At 34.7% G+C, this 26,925-nt stretch overlaps 2 protein-coding genes across 12 annotated transcripts in view; one reads left to right on the top strand and one right to left on the bottom strand.

The window, feature by feature from the left end:
• Window positions 1-1,470: 1,470 nt before the first annotated feature.
• Window positions 1,471-25,870, bottom strand: LOC107038487 (protein HGH1 homolog). Of its 4 annotated transcripts, none has more exons than XM_029126134.1 (7): window positions 25,387-25,407; window positions 18,831-19,168; window positions 11,076-11,316; window positions 10,708-10,944; window positions 5,922-6,206; window positions 5,671-5,832; window positions 1,472-1,745 (listed from the first exon to the last, which is right to left on the bottom strand). In XM_029126134.1, exons 2-7 carry the CDS (start codon window positions 18,913-18,915, stop codon window positions 1,640-1,642), a joined length of 1,116 nt encoding a protein of 371 aa, XP_028981967.1. In that variant the 5' UTR covers window positions 18,916-19,168; window positions 25,387-25,407; the 3' UTR covers window positions 1,472-1,639. The 4 variants fall into 4 exon arrangements, with proteins under 4 accessions (XP_015113106.1, XP_028981967.1, XP_015113105.1 ...); XM_015257619.2 differs by lacking the exon at window positions 25,387-25,407 and adding an exon at window positions 19,295-19,405; XM_015257618.2 differs by lacking the exons at window positions 18,831-19,168; window positions 25,387-25,407 and adding exons at window positions 16,906-17,243; window positions 17,370-17,480 and having other exon boundaries at window positions 1,473-1,745.
• The window catches only part of LOC107038485 (paired amphipathic helix protein Sin3b), a 42,761-nt gene continuing 35,319 nt past the window's right edge, over window positions 19,484-26,925 (top strand). For all 8 annotated transcript variants that reach the window (XM_015257610.2, XM_015257614.2, XM_015257612.2 and 5 more), the window contains exon 1: window positions 19,484-19,658. The gene's annotated coding sequence lies outside the window, so the exon portion shown is untranslated. The remainder of the gene's footprint in view (window positions 19,659-26,925) is intronic.

Below are 26,925 nucleotides of genomic sequence, written 5' to 3'. Positions count from 1 at the left end.
TTTAGATTTTTTCGACAGCCCATTTCGCAGATATGATTTTCTCTTTATTTTTTCGTTTTTTTCAATAACTCGGGTTCTATTCAGCCGATTGTTATTTATAACGGCTCAAAATTTTCTATTTCTTACCATCTATAAGTCGATTTTCGATAATTTTTTTTTCAATCTCTAGATACTCATAATACCGAATTTTCAAAAAAAAAATTAGCAAAACTTGGATTTTCAAAATTATTTCACCTTAGATTTTCGTCATCTTTTTTTCGGTAACTTTTATAATCAAAACGAGTGTTTTGAGCCGTCATACAACTTGGGTTTCGTAGTCGATCTATTTAATTTTCAATTTTTTCTTCTCGACATTTCGCAAATTTGGTCAAAACACTCCAAACCGACTTCCATTATATATCAAAAAAATATGTAACATATAAGTATACATTTAAATTCACTTCATACTGTTTATAATCAAAGTCAATCAACACTATTTTGAAGTATTTTGAGCGAATTCGTGGAATTTTTATAAGAAAAAATTGAAAATAAAATACATTTAGGGCGTAAAGCCAAGTTTTATAACGGTTTAAAATACTTGTTTTCATTACAAGAGTTACAGAAAAAAATACGAGAAAAATAAAACGTGACATAATTTTGAAAAATCAAAATTTTTTTTTTTGAAAATTCGGTATTATGAGCACCTAAGGTTTGACAAAAAAAATTACTCAAAATATTCTGATAGATGGTAGAAAATCGAAAATTTTGACGTATCATAAATCAAAATCGGGTGAATAGAACTGGAGTTATTGAAAAAAAAAACAAAAAACAAAGAAAAAATCATATCTCCAAAATGGGATATTAGAAAGATCCGCAAAAAATTGAGAGATAGTTTTTCAAGAGGGTAAGGGTTAGCCGTTAACTCATTTGACACGGAATACCTCATAATGAAAGAGACTATCGTACATGAAAGTGGTTGAGGGAGAAAAAGAACACATACGCAGCAACGACAGCTATGTGTACACCAATTTTGAGACCAATCGTTTAAAAATTTAGGCACTTGAACATTTTTTAATGTTCTGGCCGTTTTCGATTCCTTGCGGACCTTCAAACTCCACGGAATATGTTTTTTCACTTTTTTTGAGGCTCCTAATGAGTGCCAACAATTGTAAGATCCGTGGTTACGAAATCCAAGGACTTTCAAATTTCACCGTAATCTTCCCTCAAGACGCTTTTCGATAAATCTACTGGTCTCAAAAATATTTGAAAAACAATCTGAATGGAATCTCTCAATATTGATTTTACCACTTTGCTGCTTTGTTTTGTTTCTCATTGAATTCCGTGATATCTTCAGGAAAATTCAATTGACAAGTACCTGCAGACGTAATGTTAAACGTAATGTTAACTCCAGAGGCATTCGCGAGTATTTTGAGTGATTATGAAATTATAATTCTATTATTTATGGATTTTTTAGGGCTACGATAAACCTGACATCTCAAAGAGATTATTTTCTAGTTAAGGGACAGTGCAATATTGACTATGTAAAACTATTATTTGTTGGCCTTTGAGTATATTATATTTGCAATTATAAAATATAGAATATAAAATGTCGAGTGAGTTATATGTATAATTTTTTTAAATTTATCCTCATTAAAAAAAATCAATCCGCTTTGAGGAAATCTTCATCCATTTTTTTGAATTTCTCAGTGTAATCTTCAGGTACATCTACGAGTTTCAAATTCTCCAGTCCTATTTCGTCTTCAGTTCTGTGAAATAAAAAGAATGAATTTATTAATAAATCATTTAATATTTATACAAAAACTTTGTTCGATTGAATCTTCAATAATTTTGATTCATTTTAAGAAAATTTCCCCTAAAAATTGGAGAAAAAAGTTCTAATTCTCAATAATTCATACTTTTAAGGAAATATTGGTTCTAGAATGAAAACTTTCGCACACACTTTCGTTCTTGTATTGGTGTTTTCTTCTGTTCTAAAATTAATCTACTCATGTTTATACATGTTTTGTTATTCCAACTATATTATCTGATATCTTGGCTCAATTAATGTTGCATTAATGTTTATTATTCCAGAATTTTATGCCTTCCAAATGTTCTCACTTTAAGGATATTTAAGCAAGTTCAGTTAAGTAAAAAAAGTGACTCCCGAAAAATAGCCTTTTCCGTATATTTCAGTATGGTGACACGCGTGAAAAAATTCAATAGAAAACCTTGCGAATTGGCTGGAAAATTCTATTGGAATTCTATGGGAATTCTCTGGGGTTTCTACAGTATTTCTATTGGAATTCTATCGAAAAATTCTACTGATTTTTTGCGCTGAATCTATTGCATATTTGATAGGAAAAAGTCAATATATTGAATTTCTGTTCGAATTTTTTTCGTGAGATTTTTTGAATTAGAATTATTGGGCACAAATCTTCTAAGTTTTTTCCACCGGATTTTGTTTTGTTTTGCATTACAGAATCCGAGTGGAAGAAACTTAGAAAATTGATGCTCAATCATTTTTATAGAAAAAATCTGAAAAGAAAAATTCTAACAGAAATTCGAAATCTATTGATTTTTCTCATCGAATACCCAATACAATCAGCGCAAAAACCAATTAGAATTTTCTAATAGAATTGCAATAGAATTTTCTAGCGAATTCGCTAGGTTTTCTATTGAATTTTTTCATACGCGCAGTGATGAATTCTGACTGATTGGTATATATCAAGCTCAATTGAATCTTATACAACTAAAAATTATCGATTCCATGAATCTTAACATTGATTTATTCACAGAGCGAAATACCAGGAAAAAGGATATCTTTAAAGGATATGGGGTCATACCCCACCTGAGTTCGAATCCGTGTACTTGGTTTCCGTCATCTCCTCTGAGATACAAAGTTTCAGGCCCGGGTGGACCATCTTTCGTGAACGTGATCTTGATTGCTTTTTCTATTTTGATAATCTGAAATGTTCTCCAGTTGCTATTAAGTTTTACATAGCCCTGGAGTCTCCAAAAATTATGTTTGTATAATCAAGAAAACGTTGAAAAAAAATCTGGACATTTTCCAAGAGCGTTTTTGAATAATATTGGGAAATAAACCCAATAGGGAGGAAATTGCAAATTAATAATTTGATGTATCTAATGGCTGTTAGGTGGTCATTTGTCACAGTAGTCAATGGCTATCAGATCGTTAGTTACCATGATAAATTATCCATTCACTATTTCCTCTCTATCGGACTTCTTTCTTAACTAGATCTGTGCGCGCGCTTTCGCGCGCGCTCATCTTTTTGTTGTGAAAATGAAGAAATCGCATTTATTAAACTTCATATACTCATAGATGTTTTATAAATATTGATAATGACTCAAAGAGAATTAAGAGAATGAAGAGAATGAAGAGAATGAAGAGTGAAGCATCAATGAATAATTTTTAATCTTCAATTAATTCTTTTTTTTTTACTTTTTAAAATAATCTGATTAAAATCTGTAATTGTTGAAAAATCAGGGGAGGGTTATGAATTGATTTCCTAGAGAACTGAAAAAATTTCTTGAATTCTTCGGAAAATTTCACAGTTTTCCAGATAACCGTAGATCACAGATTTTTCTCGAATTATTTGGGAAACCGAAGAATTTTCGTGAATTTTGTAGAGTTTAGAATTTATCTATGAAAATCTGCGAAGCAAGAATTGATCATTTTGGCGTGTGATAAATATGAAAAAATTAAAATTTGAGAAGTGAAGAATAATTTGTGAGTTAAAAAAATTTAGAAATACTATGTTTTTTTTCTCATGATCAACAATTAGACAATTTAGATATGTTTTGATATCAAGATCAACTTCACACATGAAAAAATGACAAATATGACGCAGAAAAAATGGTTGGCATTTGAAGAATTTGATAATACCGGGGATTTTTTCAACGACTTCACGTGATTCATTGACCAATCAGAATTGAGGATTAGCGGTCAGGCCGTTTCGAGATATTTCGATATAAAAAAACTTCACGTTTCTTTCATCGTTAGTACTGTCGGATCTTTATTAAAAACGCTTTTTGAAAATGTTCAGTTTTTTTCTACTTTTTTTTATTGTTCAACCCAGAAAACAATTTTTGCCAGTGCCATCTAAAATTTGACAGGTCACCGGCAATTTGTCGACAAATTGTCGACATACTGTTTGCTGGGAATCATAATTTTTAGGGACTCCTGGGTGATGTAAAATCCAATGGAAATTGTGATATATTTTACATTATGAAGATGGAAAAACAATCGAGATAACGTTCGAAAGATAATCCACCCGGGCCTTCAGTCAATATTCTTGAGATATTTGAATTTGAAAATGTTTTCTGAGTTTCCTTCAGGAACCATCGATACGTCACGAGGGTCAAACGTCGTAAGGTTCAAACATTACGTGCAAGGGTCAATTCTCGCGAACATCATATCTCGCAAGGGTCATGTCTAGCATGAAGAACTCTGTCATTTACCCTATGTAATCCATTTTATGAATCTAATAGGGAAATTACTTCAAGAATGGTTCAACAGTTTGAATATTGTAGGAAATTCATAATAATCAAACCGTTGGACCATTGGTTTGACTTCCTGTAGTATCCAAACCGCTTGACCACTGTTTTTCTCAATCAGAAGGGTCAGAAGAGTTAGAGAAGATTCACAAGCGTCATATGGTTGCAATCTTCAGATTGAACTACTCGAAAAAATGTACAGTGCGGTCAAGAGCGTCGTATGGGTAAGATTCTGGGAGCCAAAGAGTTTAAAAGTTCCCTATGGATACGATAGTAAGAATCAAATGACATGTTCATAAGAAGATCATGAGGGTCGGACGGGATCATATGAATGAGCTAGAATAAACAATCTGCGTTTCACATTCATCGGTGATTTCTAATTCTTTCTGCAATCTCCCAATTTCTTTGTGATATCTACTGATTTCCAGAAGTCATTCGATATCACTATCGGAAATGCAAATCACTTGATTTCCACACTGAGAGAAAAACGAAAAAACGAATACGTTTTCAAGCAAATCTTGTTTGGGCCAACGAAATCATCAACTGTACCACAAAAAGAATTGTTTAGTTCGAATTTAAAATTCTCAAATATGAATAATTGTTGATTTCAACAACAACGAAATATTTGGCTCAAGAGGCGAATCAATTCATACAAGACGATGCCTTTTCAGGATAAAAAACTTACGATATTTCCATAGCTTAAGACTGCTGTCATATCATTATTATTATTTCATTTAAGAATTCATTTTTGACCCCCCATATTGAAACGATAGACGTATCCACGTCAACAAAAATTCTCAATCTTGACGCATACTTCGCATGTTCATGATGATTTTTAACAAACGATTTTTTTGGCACAAGTAAGATTTGTTTGAGAACTCTGCTGTTTTTCTCTCAGTGCAGGGTGATTTCTTGTGATTTCATCCAAGGTTTCCAATCGAGTGGTCCAATGATTTCCTAAGTGACCAGCTCGGATATTTTAGGACTTATAATAAAATTTTCATCACCTTTGCATCGTACGACTACATACCAGAACGATTCAATGATCAATAATTTTAATTAATTATTGATTTGGATCGTACCAGAATTTTGTCATGAATGACAATTATTTATTATCTTTACATTTTGAAATCTGAAAAAAAATCTCTTGTAACTTTAATGGCATTTTTAACTCACCTGATTAAAATGTCAATGACATTTTCACAGGCCAGAAGAGCAGCCTTATCCTTCTCCCACTTATGATATTCCCTCAGTATCACATAAGCATTCTTGCCTCTTATAATTTCACGAGCCTCCCGGGTCGCACATAACTGACACAGAGCCTCTAAAATCATAATTCTAACAAAACAAAACCAGAGAAAATTAATCAAGTCCAGGTATAAACGAATTTCCACTCATTACGAATGAAAAAGGAAATGGATTAATACCTGATATCAGGATCGCTCTCCCGTGTCTTGGTTTCCGCCAGAAACTGGAGATCCAGGGGTAATTTCTCATTGTCTTCGTCATCGAACTCCTCAGGACCAGCCAGAGGCAACAATAAATGTGGTAATAGATCGATATCTTCGCTCAGAAGCCACACATGATTCTCATCATCGAAGCAACAATTTTTTATGGTCCCCACAACTCCCCCCCGCCTCACAATGCTGTCCTTGTATTCTGTGAAAGGCAGGAGCTTCTGAATGATGGGATTATCCTTATCCATCAATCGTCTGCAATTAAAGTCATAAAATGAATCATTAAATTCAGTTATGCAACGATAAAGGTATATACGAAATCTTGTTTAAGGGGAGACTACTATGAATTTGAAAAGTCGCGGGCTATTGGAATGAGATTTCTCATCATTGAAAATCGATTAATATGTCTAACAGCGAATAATTAGTGCAAACAAAATTGTTCATTGTTCGTTACCCTGCAGACGCAGACGTGCGGGGTAAATGAACAATGAATAATTTTTTTTTCCAGGGCCTTCAATTTTTGAGCTACAGAGATTTGTTTTTCAAAATGTTTTGAAAAAATGCGTACAATGACAATTACAAATTTGTTTTTTGAAATTCAACTCCCACACAGCTAATTTCGTTATTTTTTCAATAAAGAAAATGCACCATTCATGTAAAATAGCCCGAAACATGTTTCTGAAAGAATCAAGAATATATTTGTAATATTTTAACCATAATTTTTCTGCCTATTTTACATGAATGGCGCAAATTTTTATATTAAACAGAACGAAATTGGCTGTGTAGGAGTCGAATTTAAGAAGACTAATTCGAAATTGTTTTTGTACACATTTTTTCAAAATGTTGAAAAAAAACCTTTGTAGCTCAAAAATTGGAGGGCTATTGTTAACATTTTAAACGTTTGCGGGGCAAACGAAAAGTAAACAATTCATTTGTTGTACTAATTATTCGTTTTTAGACATGCATAATCTCACTCCAATGCTGCTCGTTTGGGCTGCGTGCGCAGAAATTTCATTTTTCAGTACTTTTTTCGCTATTATTAATAAACAATGCTCCTAAGCGACAATCTTTTTCACTCAAAAAATCATTGATCACATGTTCTAAATGTGTCTAAAGTTTCATGACTTTGGCTGCATTTTTTCCTTGGGTTTTGCAGTTTTATTGTGATTTCCATAAGATCACGGGTTAAATGACCACTTTTTCAAAAATTCATAATAAATTAACCATGCTCCCCAGCAGTCTGAAACTTTGCACACGCCTTTTCCATCATTTAAAGAATAAGTAAAAAAAAGAAAAAAAATGGCTGCTTTTTTTCCAACCCTCGTGGCTCGCCCGATTATCCTTAAGGGGAGACCGCGGTGTAATTTGAAAGTCTCGACTCGGCCTTAAGAGCCATTGGATGACTTTTGATATATGAAGGGATATATAAAGAAGTGAGAAAAATTTCGGACCCGAACCGTTTTGCCTCGTATATCCACCAAAAACGTAATTTTTCACGTTTTCAGCTTAAAAATGCTCCTTGGACCACAGTTTTCATCCGATTTCAACTTTTTTTTTTTAAATGTTCGCTATACTCCAACGAACAAACCCAAGTATCCGTTTTGCTTTATATTTATTAGATCATAGATGGCTCTTTCGATTATGCAATCATAATGTTTAGAGACTCCAGGGCTATGAAAAACGGAATGGCAATTGGAGAACCTTTTAGATTAGCAAATTAACAAAACAACCAAGCTCACGTTCGAAACATCATTTTGGAAATGAGTGTTTTAAAAAAATCAAGAGATTTTTCCTGCTGCCAAATTTTGAAATTACAAAGAAGAACATGTAGTGTTTTCTGTTTAGACCACTAATTTTCATAATAATTCAAGAACGCAAACTGATTCCATGTTTATGAGGAGGAACTAACAGTAAATGAACAGCTTCGCTTTATATCAATCACGCATTGAATCCCACATGGAAAGGGTTTTCGTTTCGCTTCGGAAAATTCAATTTTTCCCGTTGGAGATGAACTTAAATTGAACTCAAGTGATAATTCTGTTCCTGAATTGAAAATTTTTTCAACAAAGATAACAGGTTCAATCTTACCCTATCTCCCGTGCACTGAGAAAAAAAATTTATTGAGATAATTTTATTTGAAGCAGCCATTATCTACTTGATAATTTTCAATGCAGTACGATTTTATATAGGCTAAACAGGCCAATTGCTGGATGATTAAGGGAAATTCGAAAATGAAAGAATCACCTCAATGGGGATATGATGGCTTCTATACCTTCAAGAATGTTTTAATTAGTAGAAAAAAATTATTTCAAGTCAAAATAACAAAACAAAGAATAATTAAATTAAGAAATAGTTGAATGCAGCCGAAACCCTTAATTTCTGGGAGAGTGAGCCATATTTTTTATTTATTTATTAAATGTCGATCAATAGAAAAAACAATTGATCACATGATTATACACGAGTAATATTATTGGAATGTGAAATAATCAGTACAATTTTCATTTTATTTATGGAATATTCAATGCAAGTTGAAATCGTCCAGAAATTGACCTGGTTACCCTATCCATAGTGTCTTTTCGAGATATATTTACCTGGTAAAAAAAATTCCTCTAGAATTTGAGTCAATGGTATTTGTTCCAACAATAGAAATATTCGGTTTTTTTCTGCATAAAACTGTGCAAATACAGGAACCTTCAAGCTCACCAGGGTTGGGCGTGTAAATTACTTTGGTAAATTACACCATTTTTTACCGACGTAATTTACGTAAATTACCTCGCCGAGTTTTTTACATTTTTTACATTCCTTCAAAAAGCTTGCAATTTTCGATTATTAGAATGTTTTATTTTATTCTGCGTGACAAAGACGCAGTATTGGACACAAAAAATAGTATATTGTGGCCCGAGGACAGATAAACTGCGAATTTTAATTTCACTTTGTTCGGTTAGAACGCAATTCTCGGTACTTGAGGCATAAAATATCATTTTATGTCCCTAGGACTGTAAAACCGCGATTCTAACATCGATTTCCTCCATTGAATCGTGGTTTTTGGGCCCAGAGACATAAAATATTGTATGCCACACGGCGATAAAACCATTTCCTGACTCGTATGATTAAAATCCACGATTCACGACATTTTCAAAAACACAAAAACATGACCTTGTACCTCGTAAAGAGTAAATTTCACGAGGGTCAAACGTTGTAAAAGACCAATGTCACAAGTCATCTCCGTTGTGAGAAAATCAATCTCATTATCAATTGAACTTTATTGGATTTTCCGCTTTATTATCTATAGCCCGGGAAAAGCCCAGTTGGACCTGAAAAACCATTTTGTTCTGAAGAGTTCAAAAAACCTACCCAAGACAATTGAATTAGTTTTGTCATTTAAGAATGTTGAATGAGACAAGTTAATGTCAAGACACGAAATGATGACGCCACGAATTCAATAGTGATCAATAAATAATGAGATTGACCCTTGTAAAATTCATCCCTTACACGGTATGACCCTCGTGATTTATCACCCTTGTGAGGTATAATCTTCGCGAAGCTTCACGGTTTACGATAAAAAGTAACGTCGGCTGGTTTTTTACATTTATTACATTTATTACGTAAATTACGGGTTTTTTACGATGTCATGTAAAAAACTGCGGTCATCGACAGATGCCCAACGCTGCTGATGACTAAATACATCATTATGTGAATTAATATGATTAAGTGTTTCCAAGTAGGTCATAATTAAACTGAGCAATCATAATGTTCCGTATGTCCGATCAGAATTTCATAAAAATTTGCAAATCGCAAATACTGTTTAAGAATAGGTAAGTACTTCGGCTATTTTTCTCCATAAAACCATTTGTTCGGAATCGCAAAATTTCTTCATACTCAGAATTTTACCAGAAATCGATTTCATGCCTAAAAACTGAGATTTCCGAATGTTAAAAAAATTTCAATTATTTATTTATAAACAACTAATGCTTAAAAAATATTAATTCTGTGCAAAATGTAATTTGAATGACGCAGAATATTGATGATTTTTTTTACATTTTTCTCACGCAATTTAATTGACAATGACATGACCCTTATCCTGACCCTTATGACCCTTATTCTGACCCTCGTGATCCTTATTCTGACCCCCATGACCGTGATTCTGAACCACGTAACCCTTATTCTGACCCTTGTGACCCTTCACCTGACCCTCGTACCGTTTATTCTGACCCTCACAACCCTTACTCTGACCCTCATAACCCTCATTCTAATTCTCGTGACCCTTGTTTTGACCCTTGTGACTCTTAATTGTGGAGTCTTAATTTCGAGTATCAATTTTTTATCACCAGAAGTCGATTTGGATTTTTATAATATAGAAAGATTCCTTAAGGGTTTTCACCTATGAAAAAAACGTTGACATTGATCCGAAAGTTTCATAAGACGTTCATCGTTTTTAAAATCATACAGCATCCATCTATTATCATGAACACTCTTATCTAAATTCGAGATGGATATCACGCTTTACCTTCTTCAAACGAAATGCCATAATAGAATTCAATTTTTCTATAAGTAATGATCATTTCGACAAAAAAGTTTCAAGACGTCTTTTATGAGCCACGTGCAAAAAATCTCATGATATTGTTTTTCAACACCAATCATTAGTAAGCTAATTCAAAAATTAATAATCAACATTAATTCCTAAACTGTTGCATGCTTTCACTTCCTCAAAGTATCCTTTAAAAATGATTTTACGATTTCAATAGCCTTCACGAACCTTCTGACTGTCTCAGATTGGCTGAGATTACTTAGAACAGGTCCCAGGTAATGTAGACTCGCTCCTTTTTTATTATAACTCTTCGCAAATGCAAATGCATGGACTATTTTATCCCAACTGTAGTTCGCCTTTTCCATCTGCGCAACAATTCGATCCACGTGGCTGGCAGGTCTCGTTATGTTGGAGAGAATCATGCAACAAGGATCCGCAAGTGAGCTCTCTCTATCCAGAATGAAGCTGCAATTGAGGAGAAATTAAATTGGCAATTTAGGCGAAGCAACAAAATCATCAAGAATAAATTCATCTTCTCGTTGTCAGAGTTCTTTCGACTTGTTTCATTTTTTTTTTGTTTCTACAGAATTTTTTACCTGATGCACACGTGAATGAGGTCATCAGTTGGACTTTCATTAGGTCCCATTTTCGAGGTCTCAGATATGAGTAACAGTGCCTTTGCTCCACTCTCGTCTCCCGAGATATTAACCAGAGCCAGTGTAGCATCTTTGGAAATTGTTATTCGTGATTTATCGAGTTGAGTAAGTAGTATTAGTTGGCGGAGGACGTCGGGACAGCTGAGAATCAAATCTCTCCCTTCAGAAGTTCCCGTCAAAGCTATCAACAATACGAATTAATTCATGATCATCAGTAATTCAGCAGTGACCGTTTCATGAATTATGCTAATGTTTTTGAAATTTCTGATGTTAAAAGAGCTTTTCTGCAGTGGATGAACTTTACGAGGTATTGAGACTTCACATCAAGATTCGAAGTCAATAATTCTCCGCAGAAATTTAATAAACGAACACATCGAGGGAAATAATAATGAGATAATTAAGGATATCCAAGTATCTTTTACAGTTTGGTACAGACCACACGGTAAATTCAACCATTTTCAATCGTCAAATTTGTCAATTAAATTGCGTGAGAAAAATCCTTTAATAAAAAATTCAGTGTAATATTTTTTGAAGTCAATCTATTCGGTGTATTGTGTTATTAGATTCTTTATAAATGATGATAGCATACCTTAAGGATATTACGATAATACTTTACTATATTATATCCTATACTATACTATATTACAATGCATTGTATAATGTATTATATCTAATACAATGTATGTTATTATTGTTATCAGTTCATCATTTTTTTATTATGTGCATTATATTTTATAATACATATAGTACTCTATTATATATTGTATATTGTACATAGTATATATAATATAGCATTATCGTAATATCTTTACTGTATGCTACCATCATTTATAAAAAATCTAATGACATAATACGCCGAATAGATTGACTTCGAAAAATGTTACACTGGATGTATTATATATATAAAAAAAATAGAATACATTCCTGAAACTTTTTTTTCGGAAGACTTGATATTCACTTCAGAAATTTAATATAAGACTATTCACTACAATTGACATACATTAAGCCCTGTGGAGTAGGGCATACGCGCGCGGAGCGCGCGGACTAATCTGGTTTGAAAAAAAATCATGAACATTCAGCGGCATTCAAATTACTTTTGCACAAAATTATTATTTTTTAAAGCATCGGTTGCTGATAAACAAATAATTGAAATTGTTTACACTTTCGGAAACCTTATTTTTTTAGGCATGAAATCGATTTTTGGTAAAATTCTGAATATGACTAAATTTGTTACGATTCCCAGCAAATGATTTATATGTTGGAAAATTAATTATTTTCATCACGCTGTGACGAAAAGTGAACTTTTCGACACGCTCCGCGAAAAGACTTTTCGTTTACTAGTAAACGAAAAGGCACTTTTCGACACGGGCTGTAGCAGCAGTGACAAAATAGTATATTTCGTAACGAAAAGTCTTTTCGTTTACAAGTTTCGACTTTTCGTTTACTAGTAAACGAAAAATGGCACAGTTCGGTACTCGCTGAACGTAACATCACTAACAAAATAGTATATTTCGTAACGAAAAGTCGTTTCGTTTACAAGTTTCGACTTTTCGTTTACTAGTAAACGAAAAATGGCACAGTTCGGTACTCGCTGAACGTAACATCACTAACAAAATAGTATATTTCGTTACGAGTGCGGAAAAGAGTATTTTCGCTTCGCGCAGCCTGCTTGAAACGCGATTACCGCACGAGGTGGCATAATAGTACATTATGTCATCAGGTGATAAAAGTATTATCTGGCGAATGTGACTTTATAATCCGAGCCGAAGGCGAGGATATTAATCACATTCGTCAGATAATACTTTTATCGCCGTGTGACATACAATATTTTTCGTCGCTGGGCCTGAAAACCGCGATCTAACCGAGCAAAGCGAGGTTAGAATCGCGGTTTTCTCGGGCCTAGTGACGAAAAACAGTATAGAGCACTCGGCGATAAATTCCATTTTCAACGAATGTGAGTACAGAGCTCGCCTTCGGCTCGGCCTGTAAACTTCACATCCGTCGAAAACAGAATTTCACACCTCATATTCTAATATACTATTCTCATAAGACTCTGTGTTATTCGCCACTTCAAATTAATTACCATCAATAATGCTCATGTTATTAATAACAATATACTGCCAATTGAACACAGATTCAACCGGGATGTTCTGATTTTCGTTATCTTCAGTTCAGAATTTATTTCATACTTCAATCTCCAAAATTTAAGTTATGTTTACACCACTTTAATCCATCCGACAAAATTATAAAAATAAACACGGAAAATTCTCCATGCGGTATGACGACCCTCGAGAAAACCTGGAATTTAAGGATGTACACGCTTTCGGCCAAAATTCACGTTTTTTTCATTTTTCTGGCAAATTATGGATCGGATTGACGCGAAATAATATACCATTTTTGCGTTTTATCATTATTGACTGACTCACGAAGTTTCATGGTAGTGCAATGATTTTCCTGCGTTTTTTCTAAAGCTTTTCGGAAAGTCACAAAACTTTCGACAAAATACAGGAAAATGATTGCACGATCATAAAATTTCGTGAGTCATTAAGGAATGATAAAACGCAAAAACGGTATATTTTTTCACGTCAATCCGATCAACAATTTACCAGAGAAAATTCAAAAAACGTGAATTTTGGCAAAAAGGGTGTAATACATTCTTAAGGTGTTTGGTACGAAAAAGGTAAATAATGACATGCATCTGGAATTCATATAGAATGTTTATAATCACAGTTGCATTATCTCTGAATTTTATTAGAATTTTTTCAAATTTCCTTTTCAAGTTATTAACGATTGAAGTCGCTTCTTATACATAGGCTCTTATGGAATTTTTTTTTGGACCTTTATTATCAACTCAAATGGTAAGGCAGTTTCCTGCTAAACAGAAAAATCTCCATAAGAGCCCATGTATAAGCAGCGACTTTAATCGTTAATAACTTGAAAAGGAAATCTGAAAAAATTCTGTGAAAATTCATAGACAATTCAATTGTGATTATAAACATTCTATATGAATTCCAGATAAATGTCATTATTTACTTTTTTCGCACGGAACACCTTAATGGGTCCGGGCGGCTGAAATACCTCTTATTCACCCCGATATCCTAGTGTTTTCGCCGCCATCGCATTTAACGAATCATTCCCCGTATCTCAGAAGGGTTTTTATTTTTTTCTATCCCCTAAGGGTGTGAAATGTTTAATTTAATCATATCTCCATAAGGACACGTGTATAAGGATCATTTTGTTTATTTCAGTAGCGAAGCGGTAAGACGGTTCAAGTTGATTTTGACTATTTGCCACTTTTCAATGAATATTCCGGAATCTAAGGGAGATAGCAAAATTTTTGTTACAACCTTTTTTGTAGAGCCGATTGAGAGCTCTAACAAATGTAATTATGGAAATTTCGGTATCTCCGTTAGATTCGGAAATATTCCTTAAAAACTCAATTGGGAGATGAGTCCACTTAAACCGGTTTACCACTTCGCTTGGAAATAATCCTCAAAAACTCAACTGGGGAATAAGTCGACTTAAATCGTTTTACCACTTCGCTACTAATTTAATATCCTGATACCTATAAGTTCTAAAATTTTGAAATTGTCGCCAATGTTTAGCATGCTTCTACTACTATTAATGAAAAGAAAAAACTCTTTTAGTGAACATTGAAAAATGTCATTTTTCAAGGACATCCCTTAAGGGTATTATGGCGGGGTCCATAGTTGGAAAAAAAAGCAGAGAATTCAATGAAAATTGCTGAACCGATTATTCGATCCATTTGAAAGCCGTGTGCAAAATGTCAAAACCCCTACTTAAACAATAATTATGGGAATAATTTTTGAAGTTGCTACTTACACACGCAGTTGAATGGGGCATCGGTAATTTTTGTGAATTTCCTACGTTATCAATAGATCAATAACGTAGGAAAAGCACTAAATTGCTCTTGCATTGTATATAGAATAGTTATTTTTGCTAATAAATTAGCAATATGCTTCCGAATGGTTATTTTGTACATCATTTCCTTCTATCATGCAGAATTCATTGTTTATATCATTTTATTGAATTGGATAAGATTTCCTTTGACCTAATTTTGTCAGATTTTCAACTTAATTGAATGTTATCAGTATCATTATTCTTATTATCCCTTTCTTCTGCACAACTGATTGTCTTTTTTACAGTTCTATCTTTCCCCTGAGTTCTTCGATAAAATTTTAATAGACAAAAGTTATTTATACACACTAATTAAATAAATTTGAAACATCACATTTGAAGAAACTATCAGAATTTTCAACAATCATCATAAAATTAAAATCAACCAATATAGCTATTGTAATCACCTTTTAACTTCGACTTAATGGCATTAAAACAAACATTTTAAAGGATGATTAAATTCATTTGAAGCATGATATTCAAAGATATCCTTGGAATTCTGATTTCCAAAAAATACTAAATTTTTGAAAATTTTCGAATAAATCAAAGTAACGATCATTGCTATCGCCTTCATCTTCGAATTTGGTCAAAGGGACATCCAAGTAAATTTTTTAAGCCATCATTCAATCAATTCAGAACATTTTTGTTTAGTTATCGTTGGACAATCGATTTTCAAAAAAAATGAAAAAACTAATTGAGGAATTGAATTTTAGTTAATGGCGATCCATAGGGCTCTACAATACCTAGATTTGGAAAAAAAGAGTCAATTCCATCCATTCATCAGCGAACAATTGAAGAAAAACTTTACCACACACACACATAGATCCACACATATGTATGGACACGGTCTAAAAATTACATTGTCGACCTTTTTGGATCATAATGGGTCGATATAACACACCAAATTGAAAACTTGAATTTAGCAAAAAAAATTAGAATTAGAATGCAGCGTAACATTTTTAACGGAAGGGGCAAAATGATCTCTTTTGACTTTTTTCAATGTTCATAACTCAGAAAAAAATTCATCAATTGATCTCAGTCTAGGATCACCACGAAGGGGAAAAATTGTACCTCCCATTGAAGGGAAAGTCATTCAATTTCATTAAAAATTCAATTCATTCAAAAATTAAAAAAATCACAAGTGTCCATTTTAGATACCATCAGGCAAAAAGGTGGAAAAGCCTTTCTTATAATCTAAAAATTCCCTCCAAAATGTAACTCTCGAAAATCTCTTACAATTCACGAATGATCAACATAGGGGAGGGTGGGGTAAAACGGACACTGACTTTTTTAAAAATCATTCATAACTCAGAAACAAATTGATCAATTGAGCTCAGTTTAGGCTCGTCACAAAGGGAAAGAATTGTTTTTTGTAGGGTAAACTGCCCACTAGATGGACGTTTGTTTTTTAGCAATTGAAAAAAAATTGATCGAAAAAAAATCGTCACTCAGGGGTTAAGAATTACAACAGTTAGTGAAAATTCAAAGCAACAATTCACATTTCAATATTTTTTCGCATAATTTCCTATCCAAAAGTAGCTCATCCATCTATAGGGCAGTGTCCATCTACTGGGTAGCTTACCCTATTGAAAAAAATTAAAATTCTTAAATTTTATCAACATTTCAACCCCTCATTAACATTTAAAAATAAGTCAAGTGTCCGTTTTACCCCAACCTCCCCTACTAAATCCATTAAGTGCCTCCTCCCAATTATTGTTTCAACTTCCAACCCAATCTCCATCCGAGAAAAAATTCAAAAACCTTTCGCTTTCCCTCCAAAACCGCCGCCCTCTCGGCCCCGTTCCGAAAAAGTAAAAATCCGAAAACCAAAATAAATGTTGAAATAACCCACACAAGACATGTTGCACAGCGATAGCCTGCAGATCCAGCCTGGTGTCCACCCCCAGAAACTGCACGATCTCCTCCAGGGCCTCCATTCTCTCAGAAGAAGCCCTTTGCTCCAAAACACAGTCTCCTAACCAAATCCATCAACCACATGGTCGAAAAAAAACCCAACAACTCTCTGAGTAACGTCACCACTGTGCTCTCCCGACTGCTTCAGTCAGCCAATCACGAGCCCCGTATCCCGCTACGATATCCGGAAGAGGAGCTCTCCGATTGGTCCCCGGAGCCACTGGCGTAGCCACACCAAAACCGTCCGGTCGAGTCCATTCCAAAAAGGGGTGTCAGCTTCACCAGGAAAAATAAGCCAAAAAGACAATGAGAAAAAATTCCCGTCAAACCCCCCCGAAATTCCACCGAATTTTCACCACAAGAATCAAAATTTCAACGACAAATTACTCAACAAAAAATCACCGAATTACGATGACCACCGGGACGATAATTTCGTTGATAAAATCGAGTGAAAACCGAATGAAAGTCTCGTTGTTGTGACGTTGTAATCGCAGTGGCGCGTGAGGTTTGCTGTTAACCCCACATGACGATGCATACCCCCCCTGAGCAACTGAATTTGGCCTCGCCCCCTTTCCGTGCACGACCCGACAGTTCACAATCGGTCACCTGCATGTACGGGTCACTATTTTTTCTCGTAAGATGTGTCAAGATTCATCGTACAACATAGATATCAATAATAAACGTGAAAATTTGTGCAAAAAATTTTGTTATACGTGTAAAGACACTCAAGAAGAGATTAAAGTGAGGTTCAAAAGGTTATCATCAGGTAAGAAGTAGAGAAATTTACACTTTTTTGCTCGTCTTTGAGATGATTTGGAGTTATTCTGAGAATTCTGGGGGTCGGGAGTATTTTATTCGCTCGGTTCAGTGAATTTTTACGAATTTTCGGGGGTTCATTTGAATTGATTCGGAGGGGAACGAGGGAATATCGAGGTGGATGATGAAAGTTTTGTGCCAGAAAGACGGGGAAAGTCATTTTTCGGGGGAGGTTTCAGTGTTTTCAGGGGCTTGATCAGGGTTTTTGGAAATTGTGGGGCATCAGGAGGCAGAAATAGGCAACATACTGTCAGAAGGGATTGGAGTATGGACACGAGCAAAACCGGTCGTGTGTGGGGCTTCCTCGCGTCGTTTGGCTCTCCTTAGCGACGACGCTTTTGAGTCCTTTACTAAACACCAGTTTATATTCATCATTTCTTGAAATTATCTCAAAATTGTTCACTTCTTCGTCTTTCCCACTGATCAATTCTCTTTGAGCTTCAATCGCCCCAAAAAAATCTCTCCGAAAGAACAAAATAATGAAACAATTCCTTTAATTCATTTTCACTCAAAAACGAAACAAAAAAATCAAGTTACAACATTTTTAGTTTATAAATTTTCGTGAGCTTTTTTTTGTCGTTGAGAATTTTTTATTAGAAAATTGTTCTTCATTCATTTTTGTTAATTAATTTTTCTATTTAAATGAGCGGTTTGTATTGGTAGGTACGATTGATTGAATAAGTGGTGAATTCAATAGAANATATTTTTTCGCATAATTTCCTATCCAAAAGTAGCTCATCCATCTATAGGGCAGTGTCCATCTACTGGGTAGCTTACCCTATTGAAAAAAATTAAAATTCTTAAATTTTATCAACATTTCAACCCCTCATTAACATTTAAAAATAAGTCAAGTGTCCGTTTTACCCCAACCTCCCCTACTAAATCCATTAAGTGCCTCCTCCCAATTATTGTTTCAACTTCCAACCCAATCTCCATCCGAGAAAAAATTCAAAAACCTTTCGCTTTCCCTCCAAAACCGCCGCCCTCTCGGCCCCGTTCCGAAAAAGTAAAAATCCGAAAACCAAAATAAATGTTGAAATAACCCACACAAGACATGTTGCACAGCGATAGCCTGCAGATCCAGCCTGGTGTCCACCCCCAGAAACTGCACGATCTCCTCCAGGGCCTCCATTCTCTCAGAAGAAGCCCTTTGCTCCAAAACACAGTCTCCTAACCAAATCCATCAACCACATGGTCGAAAAAAAACCCAACAACTCTCTGAGTAACGTCACCACTGTGCTCTCCCGACTGCTTCAGTCAGCCAATCACGAGCCCCGTATCCCGCTACGATATCCGGAAGAGGAGCTCTCCGATTGGTCCCCGGAGCCACTGGCGTAGCCACACCAAAACCGTCCGGTCGAGTCCATTCCAAAAAGGGGTGTCAGCTTCACCAGGAAAAATAAGCCAAAAAGACAATGAGAAAAAATTCCCGTCAAACCCCCCCGAAATTCCACCGAATTTTCACCACAAGAATCAAAATTTCAACGACAAATTACTCAACAAAAAATCACCGAATTACGATGACCACCGGGACGATAATTTCGTTGATAAAATCGAGTGAAAACCGAATGAAAGTCTCGTTGTTGTGACGTTGTAATCGCAGTGGCGCGTGAGGTTTGCTGTTAACCCCACATGACGATGCATACCCCCCCTGAGCAACTGAATTTGGCCTCGCCCCCTTTCCGTGCACGACCCGACAGTTCACAATCGGTCACCTGCATGTACGGGTCACTATTTTTTCTCGTAAGATGTGTCAAGATTCATCGTACAACATAGATATCAATAATAAACGTGAAAATTTGTGCAAAAAATTTTGTTATACGTGTAAAGACACTCAAGAAGAGATTAAAGTGAGGTTCAAAAGGTTATCATCAGGTAAGAAGTAGAGAAATTTACACTTTTTTGCTCGTCTTTGAGATGATTTGGAGTTATTCTGAGAATTCTGGGGGTCGGGAGTATTTTATTCGCTCGGTTCAGTGAATTTTTACGAATTTTCGGGGGTTCATTTGAATTGATTCGGAGGGGAACGAGGGAATATCGAGGTGGATGATGAAAGTTTTGTGCCAGAAAGACGGGGAAAGTCATTTTTCGGGGGAGGTTTCAGTGTTTTCAGGGGCTTGATCAGGGTTTTTGGAAATTGTGGGGCATCAGGAGGCAGAAATAGGCAACATACTGTCAGAAGGGATTGGAGTATGGACACGAGCAAAACCGGTCGTGTGTGGGGCTTCCTCGCGTCGTTTGGCTCTCCTTAGCGACGACGCTTTTGAGTCCTTTACTAAACACCAGTTTATATTCATCATTTCTTGAAATTATCTCAAAATTGTTCACTTCTTCGTCTTTCCCACTGATCAATTCTCTTTGAGCTTCAATCGCCCCAAAAAAATCTCTCCGAAAGAACAAAATAATGAAACAATTCCTTTAATTCATTTTCACTCAAAAACGAAACAAAAAAATCAAGTTACAACATTTTTAGTTTATAAATTTTCGTGAGCTTTTTTTTGTCGTTGAGAATTTTTTATTAGAAAATTGTTCTTCATTCATTTTTGTTAATTAATTTTTCTATTTAAATGAGCGGTTTGTATTGGTAGGTACGATTGATTGAATAAGTGGTGAATTCAATAGAATATTTTAAATTTTTTATTTTGGTAAGGAAAGGTATTCTGGCATGGTGGCTACATCGTGTCGGATGATTCATCCAGTTTGCGCGGGACTAAAAATATGATATAAACATGGATACACCGTTTGTCTGATGTATTTCATTGGAGTAATCTTTAGTTTTAACAGTAGCTCAACGACTTATTCACTGCCTCGATGGTTCTATTAACAATCAAAATATCGAAATAATCGATCATTAATTCTGGTCATGGCACTGATGATGTGCAGCACCACGTGACAGTGTAAACAATGATTTTTTTTCGGGTGCGGTAAGAATTCGAGTAGTCTTGACTCTGGTCTTAATAATTCGATCCTCAAATGTGACTGGGGAAACTCTGAGTGTTAGGGAAATACGGGAATGATAAAGAAAAATGGTTTGAGATAAGAGGGGGCATATATATGCGGTAAAAAAGGCAGCATGGTTGAGTCAATAAAAGTTTTTATCGTGTTAAAACAATGAAGAATATGAATAATTTTGGCTCGTCTGGTGGATTATTTTTTGAGTGACGAATGCGTCGTGAATGAATTTTTTTTTCATCGTTCGATTGAAAATTGTCAAGGGGAATTTGAGTGGATTGGTTGTGTTGAGGTTAGAATCCAGTGATTCTTATGTAAAGAAAAGGTAATCGACACGTGCAGATTTTTTAGCACAATATTGTGGAATTTATCGACATAAATAATCTCCGGAAGGTATCAAGCAGTGGGAAAAATGTTGAACGGAATTGTTGTACATTCCTCAGAGTGAGCACAGCTTTTTACAATGAACTCGAAATGGTCTCAGTCATTCAGAAAAATGATGAAGTAAATTTCATGAGGTGTGAAGGAATGATGAACTGATGAAAAATTGAAGAATTGCACTGTTGGAAATTTCGGTCACTGCGGCATCTACATTTTTGATGTTGTGAGTTTGAATTCAATTTCAAGTAAAAGCGTTTACAAAATTGGGTTTTTCATGATAAACATTTATTGATTATTCAATAGATTGAGAATTCAGAAAAGTTGTTGCCTGAATTTTCTAAATTTTCAAGGTTTTTCGATGCCGCATAGACCTGAAAATGCAGCATTTCATGGAAATTCAAGAAATTAACTGATTCGTCAACGAAGAAATATACCTACAGCAATTTCATGTAACTGTCGTTGTTAAAAATTTCAAGCTTTTTCACTTGAAATTTCAAGAGTAACTTTCCTGTAGTGGATATAATAATAACAGAATATCAATTTATTTTATCCTAGAGAAAGATTTTATTTCCTAAAAAAGAAATTCTTTGCAAATTATTCCTTCCAGATTATTTAACAAATATCTTAGGAAAGAGGAGTATTGAAAATGAATTAAAAAGGGGTTTTATTAAAAGTTTGAGCTTGACATTTCCTCGAAATGCGAAAGGTATCAAATTAACTGAATCGTCAACGAAGAGACATACAGAAATTTCATGTAACTGTCGTTGGTAAAAATTCCAAGCTTTTTCACTTGAAATTTCAAGAGTAACTTTCCTGTAGTTGATAATAATAACAGAATATCAAATTATTTTTTCCTACAAAAAAATTTTATTTCCTAGAAAAGAAATTCCTTGCAAATTATTCCTTCCAGATTATTTGACAATATCTTAGGAAAGAGGAGTATTAAAAATGAGTTAAAAAGGATTTTTATTAAAAGTTTGATTTTGACATCTCCTCGAAATGCGAAAAGTATCAAATTAACTGATTTGTCAACGAAGAGACAGAAATTTCATGTATCTGTCGTTGGTAAAAATTTCAAACTTTTTCACTTGAAATTTCAAGAGTAACTTTCCTGTTGTTGATAATAATAACAGAATATCAAATAATTTTTTCCTAGAGAAAAATTTTAATTCCTAGAAAAAATTATTCCTTCCAGATTATTTGACAATATCTTAAGAAAGAGGAGTATTAAAAATGAATTAAAAAGGGTTTTTATGAACAGTTTGATCTTGACATTTCCTCCAAATCCGAAAGTTCCGGAAATATTTTCGTAATAAATTCCATAGAATAATTGAATTCATCTCGGTTTACTAATTAACTACAGAAATAATTCCAACAAATGTTTTCCAGACTAAAGATGAAATCTATTTAATTTCACTCCAATTTGAAAAATCTTCACAATAATTAGATGAGAAATAAATGGATGAGTAGTGCAGATGATTGAAAAATAATAGTCCGATGTAAAGAATAAAAATCCAATTATTGGCAATGTCTTTCATCGCAGCCTGCAGAAACTTCCAATTGTACAGTCCTATTGATACATCTCCCATCAAGGCCTCCAATCGTCAGTTTATTGTCCAGATAAAAAGAAAGGGGAAATTAATTAAAAACAGTAAAAGAAAAATCCTGCAGAATCTAATCAGTAAACTACTCAAACCTATTTACTCCAACCCACCCAAGTTGGCAGTACCAGAATAATTGAATGCATTTCATAAATTTAATAAGATTAATTAGCCGATAATCAAGAAGTTACCTTCAGTTTCAATTAGTATAACTAAGGAAAATCAGAGTTTACGGAAATGAGTCAATGAGGTGCATTAACCACCGGTGGAAGGCTACCTCCCCACCACATGGTAGGAATTATTGATGATCAATTACCCAAACGAGAATTCAAGAATTGATGAATAAAAAGCTCTGAAGCTGCTGCGATCAATACCACTAAGTGAACTATTTTCAGACTTTCAAAAAGTTTTCAAAACCATTTCTGAAGGGTTGAGGGGAGGGTGGGACAATGTAGACATCTGGGGTAAAATGGACACTCAAAAAATTTGTGAAATTTGTTTTTTTTTTGAAAATCCAAATTTTTGGAAATTGTTTCATTGGGAAATATGGACATCTGATAAATCCGTATAGGATGGAGTAAAATAGACGCGCAAAAAATTTTCAAAACATTTTCAATGATTGAATTTTTTTAAATTGCTTCTTGGCAAGGTCCATAATTGAAAAATTATTCAAGAGTGGGGTAAAATGGACACCCGAAAAAGTTGGTCCTATTTAAATTTAATCGAGATAATTTTCAACAGGCGTTTTGCAACAGAATCACGTTGGTATGTTTTTGTGGAGAGAAATTAGAGTTGAAAGAAATATCAACAAATAAACTTCATCTCAATTAAATTTACACTGAAGTTTGAAATATAGAGTAGCTTTGAATTTCCTGTTTTACTATTGAAATAACTTTGAAATTATTTATTATTTTCAATGAACAATGGCACGCTCTACACAGCTGACCTTTTAGCCATTTGCGAAATTTGTAAAATGGGTACTTTTTTACTCACAAAGGAAATCATCATAAACTAATGGGGGAGGGGAGGATCAATGAGGAAAAGAAATTGGTTTACCACCTCTACAACAAAAGTCAAAAATGAGTATTTTTTTTTCAATTTGAAAATCGCCGTCATGACTAGTATTTCAGAAACTGAATAATATTATTGAAACATGAAAAATTGAGGAAGAAATCGAAGTGTCCATTTACCCCCTTTTTGCTTTACCCTACAACACCTACGACGCAGTCTTCTGGCAATGTGTTTGTTGTTATAACCGTCAAAAGTAGTCGGAACAGTAGATTTGATCCAATTCATTCACATTGTCCCACCCTCCCCTACACTGTTGAAAATTTTTGTCTGAAATTTGCGGTACTTTTTGAAAAATTTTATCGAATTTAATTACCACTGAAATTCCAAAGAATTTCATCACTGAATAATTCAGAATTTCGTGCAAATATCGAAGAGAACTGTAAATTTCAGTTCCGTTTTTCCCTGAAAATGAATAGAAAATCAAAAAATTCCGGCAAATATATTCTTGAATTTTCAGGACAGTGATAAGAATGCGATTTAGATTTCACTGAAAATTCAATATAATTTGACACTGAATCTTCACATTGGATTGGAGTCATCTTTATGCTGCTTAAAATTCTGAAATTTTCTTGAATTTTCAGTGAAATCTGAAATTTCATCATTTTTTTCCCCTAAATCGCATTCAGTCTCACTGCCATGAAAATTAGTAGTCAACTGTCCATGAAATTTAATTTTTCTTCCAACAGTGTATCTCTGAAAATCACTGAAGGCTCAAATAAAAAAAATTAAACAATAAACTCAACCTCACAAGTGAACGAAAAATAATAGAACTGGGTTTGACGCAGGACCTCGATAAAAACTCGAAGGGAAATGATACAGAGAACTGTAAATTTCAGTTTCATTTTTCCCTGAAAATGAGGAGAAAACCAGAAAATTCCTGTAAAGACATTCTTGAATTTTCAGGTCAGTGACACTGAATGCGGTTTACGAGAAATAATAATGGAATTTCACATTTCACAGGAAATTCTACGTAATTTGGCACTGAATAGGGGAGATTGGGTAAAATGGACACTTTTCACTTTTTTTAAAATGATAATGACAGCTTGAAATGTTTGTGAAATTCAATAATTTTTTTTTTTCAATGCACAGAACATTTCTTTCCCTCAGTGATGAGCCTAAACTGAGCTCAATTGATAGATTTGTTTCTGAGTTATGAGTAATTAAAAAAAAGTCTAAAGTATCCACTTTACCCCATCCTCCTCTATTCATATGAGATTGGAAATTCAAATAAATTGAGGAATTTTCGTCTATGCTGCTTAAAATTCTGGAATTTTACTGAATTTTCAGTGAAACCTTTAGTTTCATTATTTTTCCCCTAAATCGCATTCAGCTTTACTGTCCTGAAAATAAGTAGTCAACTGTCCACGAAATTTAATTTTTCTTTCAACAGTGTATCTCCAAAAATCACTGAAGGCTCAACTAAAGAAAATTAAACAATAAATTCAACCTCACAAGTCAACAAAAAATAATAGAACTGGGTTTGACTCAAGAGAGTCGATAAAAACTCGAAGGAAACTGATAAAAAGCTGGCCATGCTGTCATAAGTTTAAGCCCTATTAATGTAAAAGTCCCCTTTCACCTGCTGAGTGTACACACACATTTAAACTGCAGGTAGAAGATTCAGAAGAATTCAGCCGAGACATACGGTCCAGCTAATTTTTTTCTACAAGTCTGAACTGAACCCATTGGTAGGTGTCCCAGGAGCAGTTCCGCTTTCACCCGCACTTCAAACATAGAAAAAAATAGTGAATGTTTTTTTTTTCGGGGTTTGTGGACAACTCCAGACTGATGGGACCTTCAGGAGTTGCAAGATCGGTTTTTTGGGGACTGTAATGATGATGGCACTTGGTATTTTATCCTCCATACCACTTCAGTGACATCCGTGCACCGAAACAATTCACTTGCCATCCTCGTTCACTCGGCTCGATCGACCGCACACCGCCCAGTCTCGTCCCCAATCACTGCGATGACTCCGATCTTGGCGTTATTGGTCGATTCCACCGGTGAAACACTCCCCAAAAAACTATTTCCAACGTTTCGAGAGTACCAAAAGCCACCGTTTGACGCTGTTGAAAGGCGCCTCTGTCGTTTATTCTCCCCCCCCCCCCCCCCCTCCCCCCCNCCTCGTTCACTCGGCTCGATCGACCGCACACCGCCCAGTCTCGTCCCCAATCACTGCGATGACTCCGATCTTGGCGTTATTGGTCGATTCCACCGGTGAAACACTCCCCAAAAAACTATTTCCAACGTTTCGAGAGTACCAAAAGCCACCGTTTGACGCTGTTGAAAGGCGCCTCTGTCGTTTATTCTTCCCCCCCCCCCTCTTCCACCCACTTTGACGTTTTACCGGCTGATAGAAGGAATGCCAAACGCAAATGAAAGGAAAATAAAACATTGGGAGGAATAAATGAAACTTTAAAGAGGAAACATTTTTTTTATTTAAATAAACGTGAATGAAGGGAATGGTGGGAAGTGGCTGGAAGTGATAGGAGGATCGATGGATTTTTGAGCATTAGAAAGTCTGTGAAATGCACTATTCACCGGATTGAATCGATTTGTTGGCAAAATTTTTAATTGAGGAAAAGTTTGTAATGTAACGAAATAATGTGAATGCTCGTTTCAAACCTGAGACAGTTGATAAGACAAACTGAATTAATTCTTCTTGGAATTAAATTATTCAAGAGTATTTTTTATCAATTTATAAGAGAAAAAAAATGAAAGAATTTTCGCAAATTGGAAATGTCATTTCAAAAATTTTTGAGTTCATGAAACATTAAAATTTCATAAAATTGACAAAATTATTTTAAAAAATCGGCTAAAAAAATTATCCGCCTACATTTCTCTCAAAAAATCAATCCCCTATTTTTCCCCCTGAAGATAAATATCCCTGACAAAACTCGAGAGCAGAATAAAGACTGAATCACCCACAGAAAGACCTCAAGTTTCCTTGCATACGTAGTTGCTTCGTCCCTCCGTTTCGGCGGGATCCCCACAGAGAGTCTCACGAAAAGAGTAAAAAGGGGAAAAATAAAGCTGAACGCGTAGAAAAAGGAAACAGCGCGGAAGGGGAAGAGTGGAGTAAGCAGCGAGGGAAAGAAAAGGTAGTCGGCTAGAGTGAGAGAACGACCGAAAGTTTC

The sequence above is a fragment of the Diachasma alloeum genome, unplaced genomic scaffold (genome assembly GCF_001412515.2).
Source record: "Diachasma alloeum isolate Michigan unplaced genomic scaffold, Dall2.0 Dall_scaffold_00284, whole genome shotgun sequence".
NCBI lineage: Eukaryota > Metazoa > Arthropoda > Insecta > Hymenoptera > Braconidae > Diachasma > Diachasma alloeum.
The sequence above is the reverse complement of the archived record's forward strand: the minus strand, read 5'-3'. Positions and strand labels throughout refer to the sequence as shown.

Coding starts and splice junctions, on each gene's coding strand:
- LOC107038487 (XM_029126134.1), bottom strand. CDS start 18,915: ATGGAGGCCCTGGAGGAGATCGTGCAGTTTCTGGGGGTGGACACCAGG. Junction 10,945..11,075: donor CTCATTCACGTGTGCATCAG/GTAAAAAATTCT, acceptor CCTCAATTGCAG/CTTCATTCTGGATAGAGAGA. Junction 5,833..5,921: donor GAGAGCGATCCTGATATCAG/GTATTAATCCAT, acceptor TTGTTTTGTTAG/AATTATGATTTTAGAGGCTC.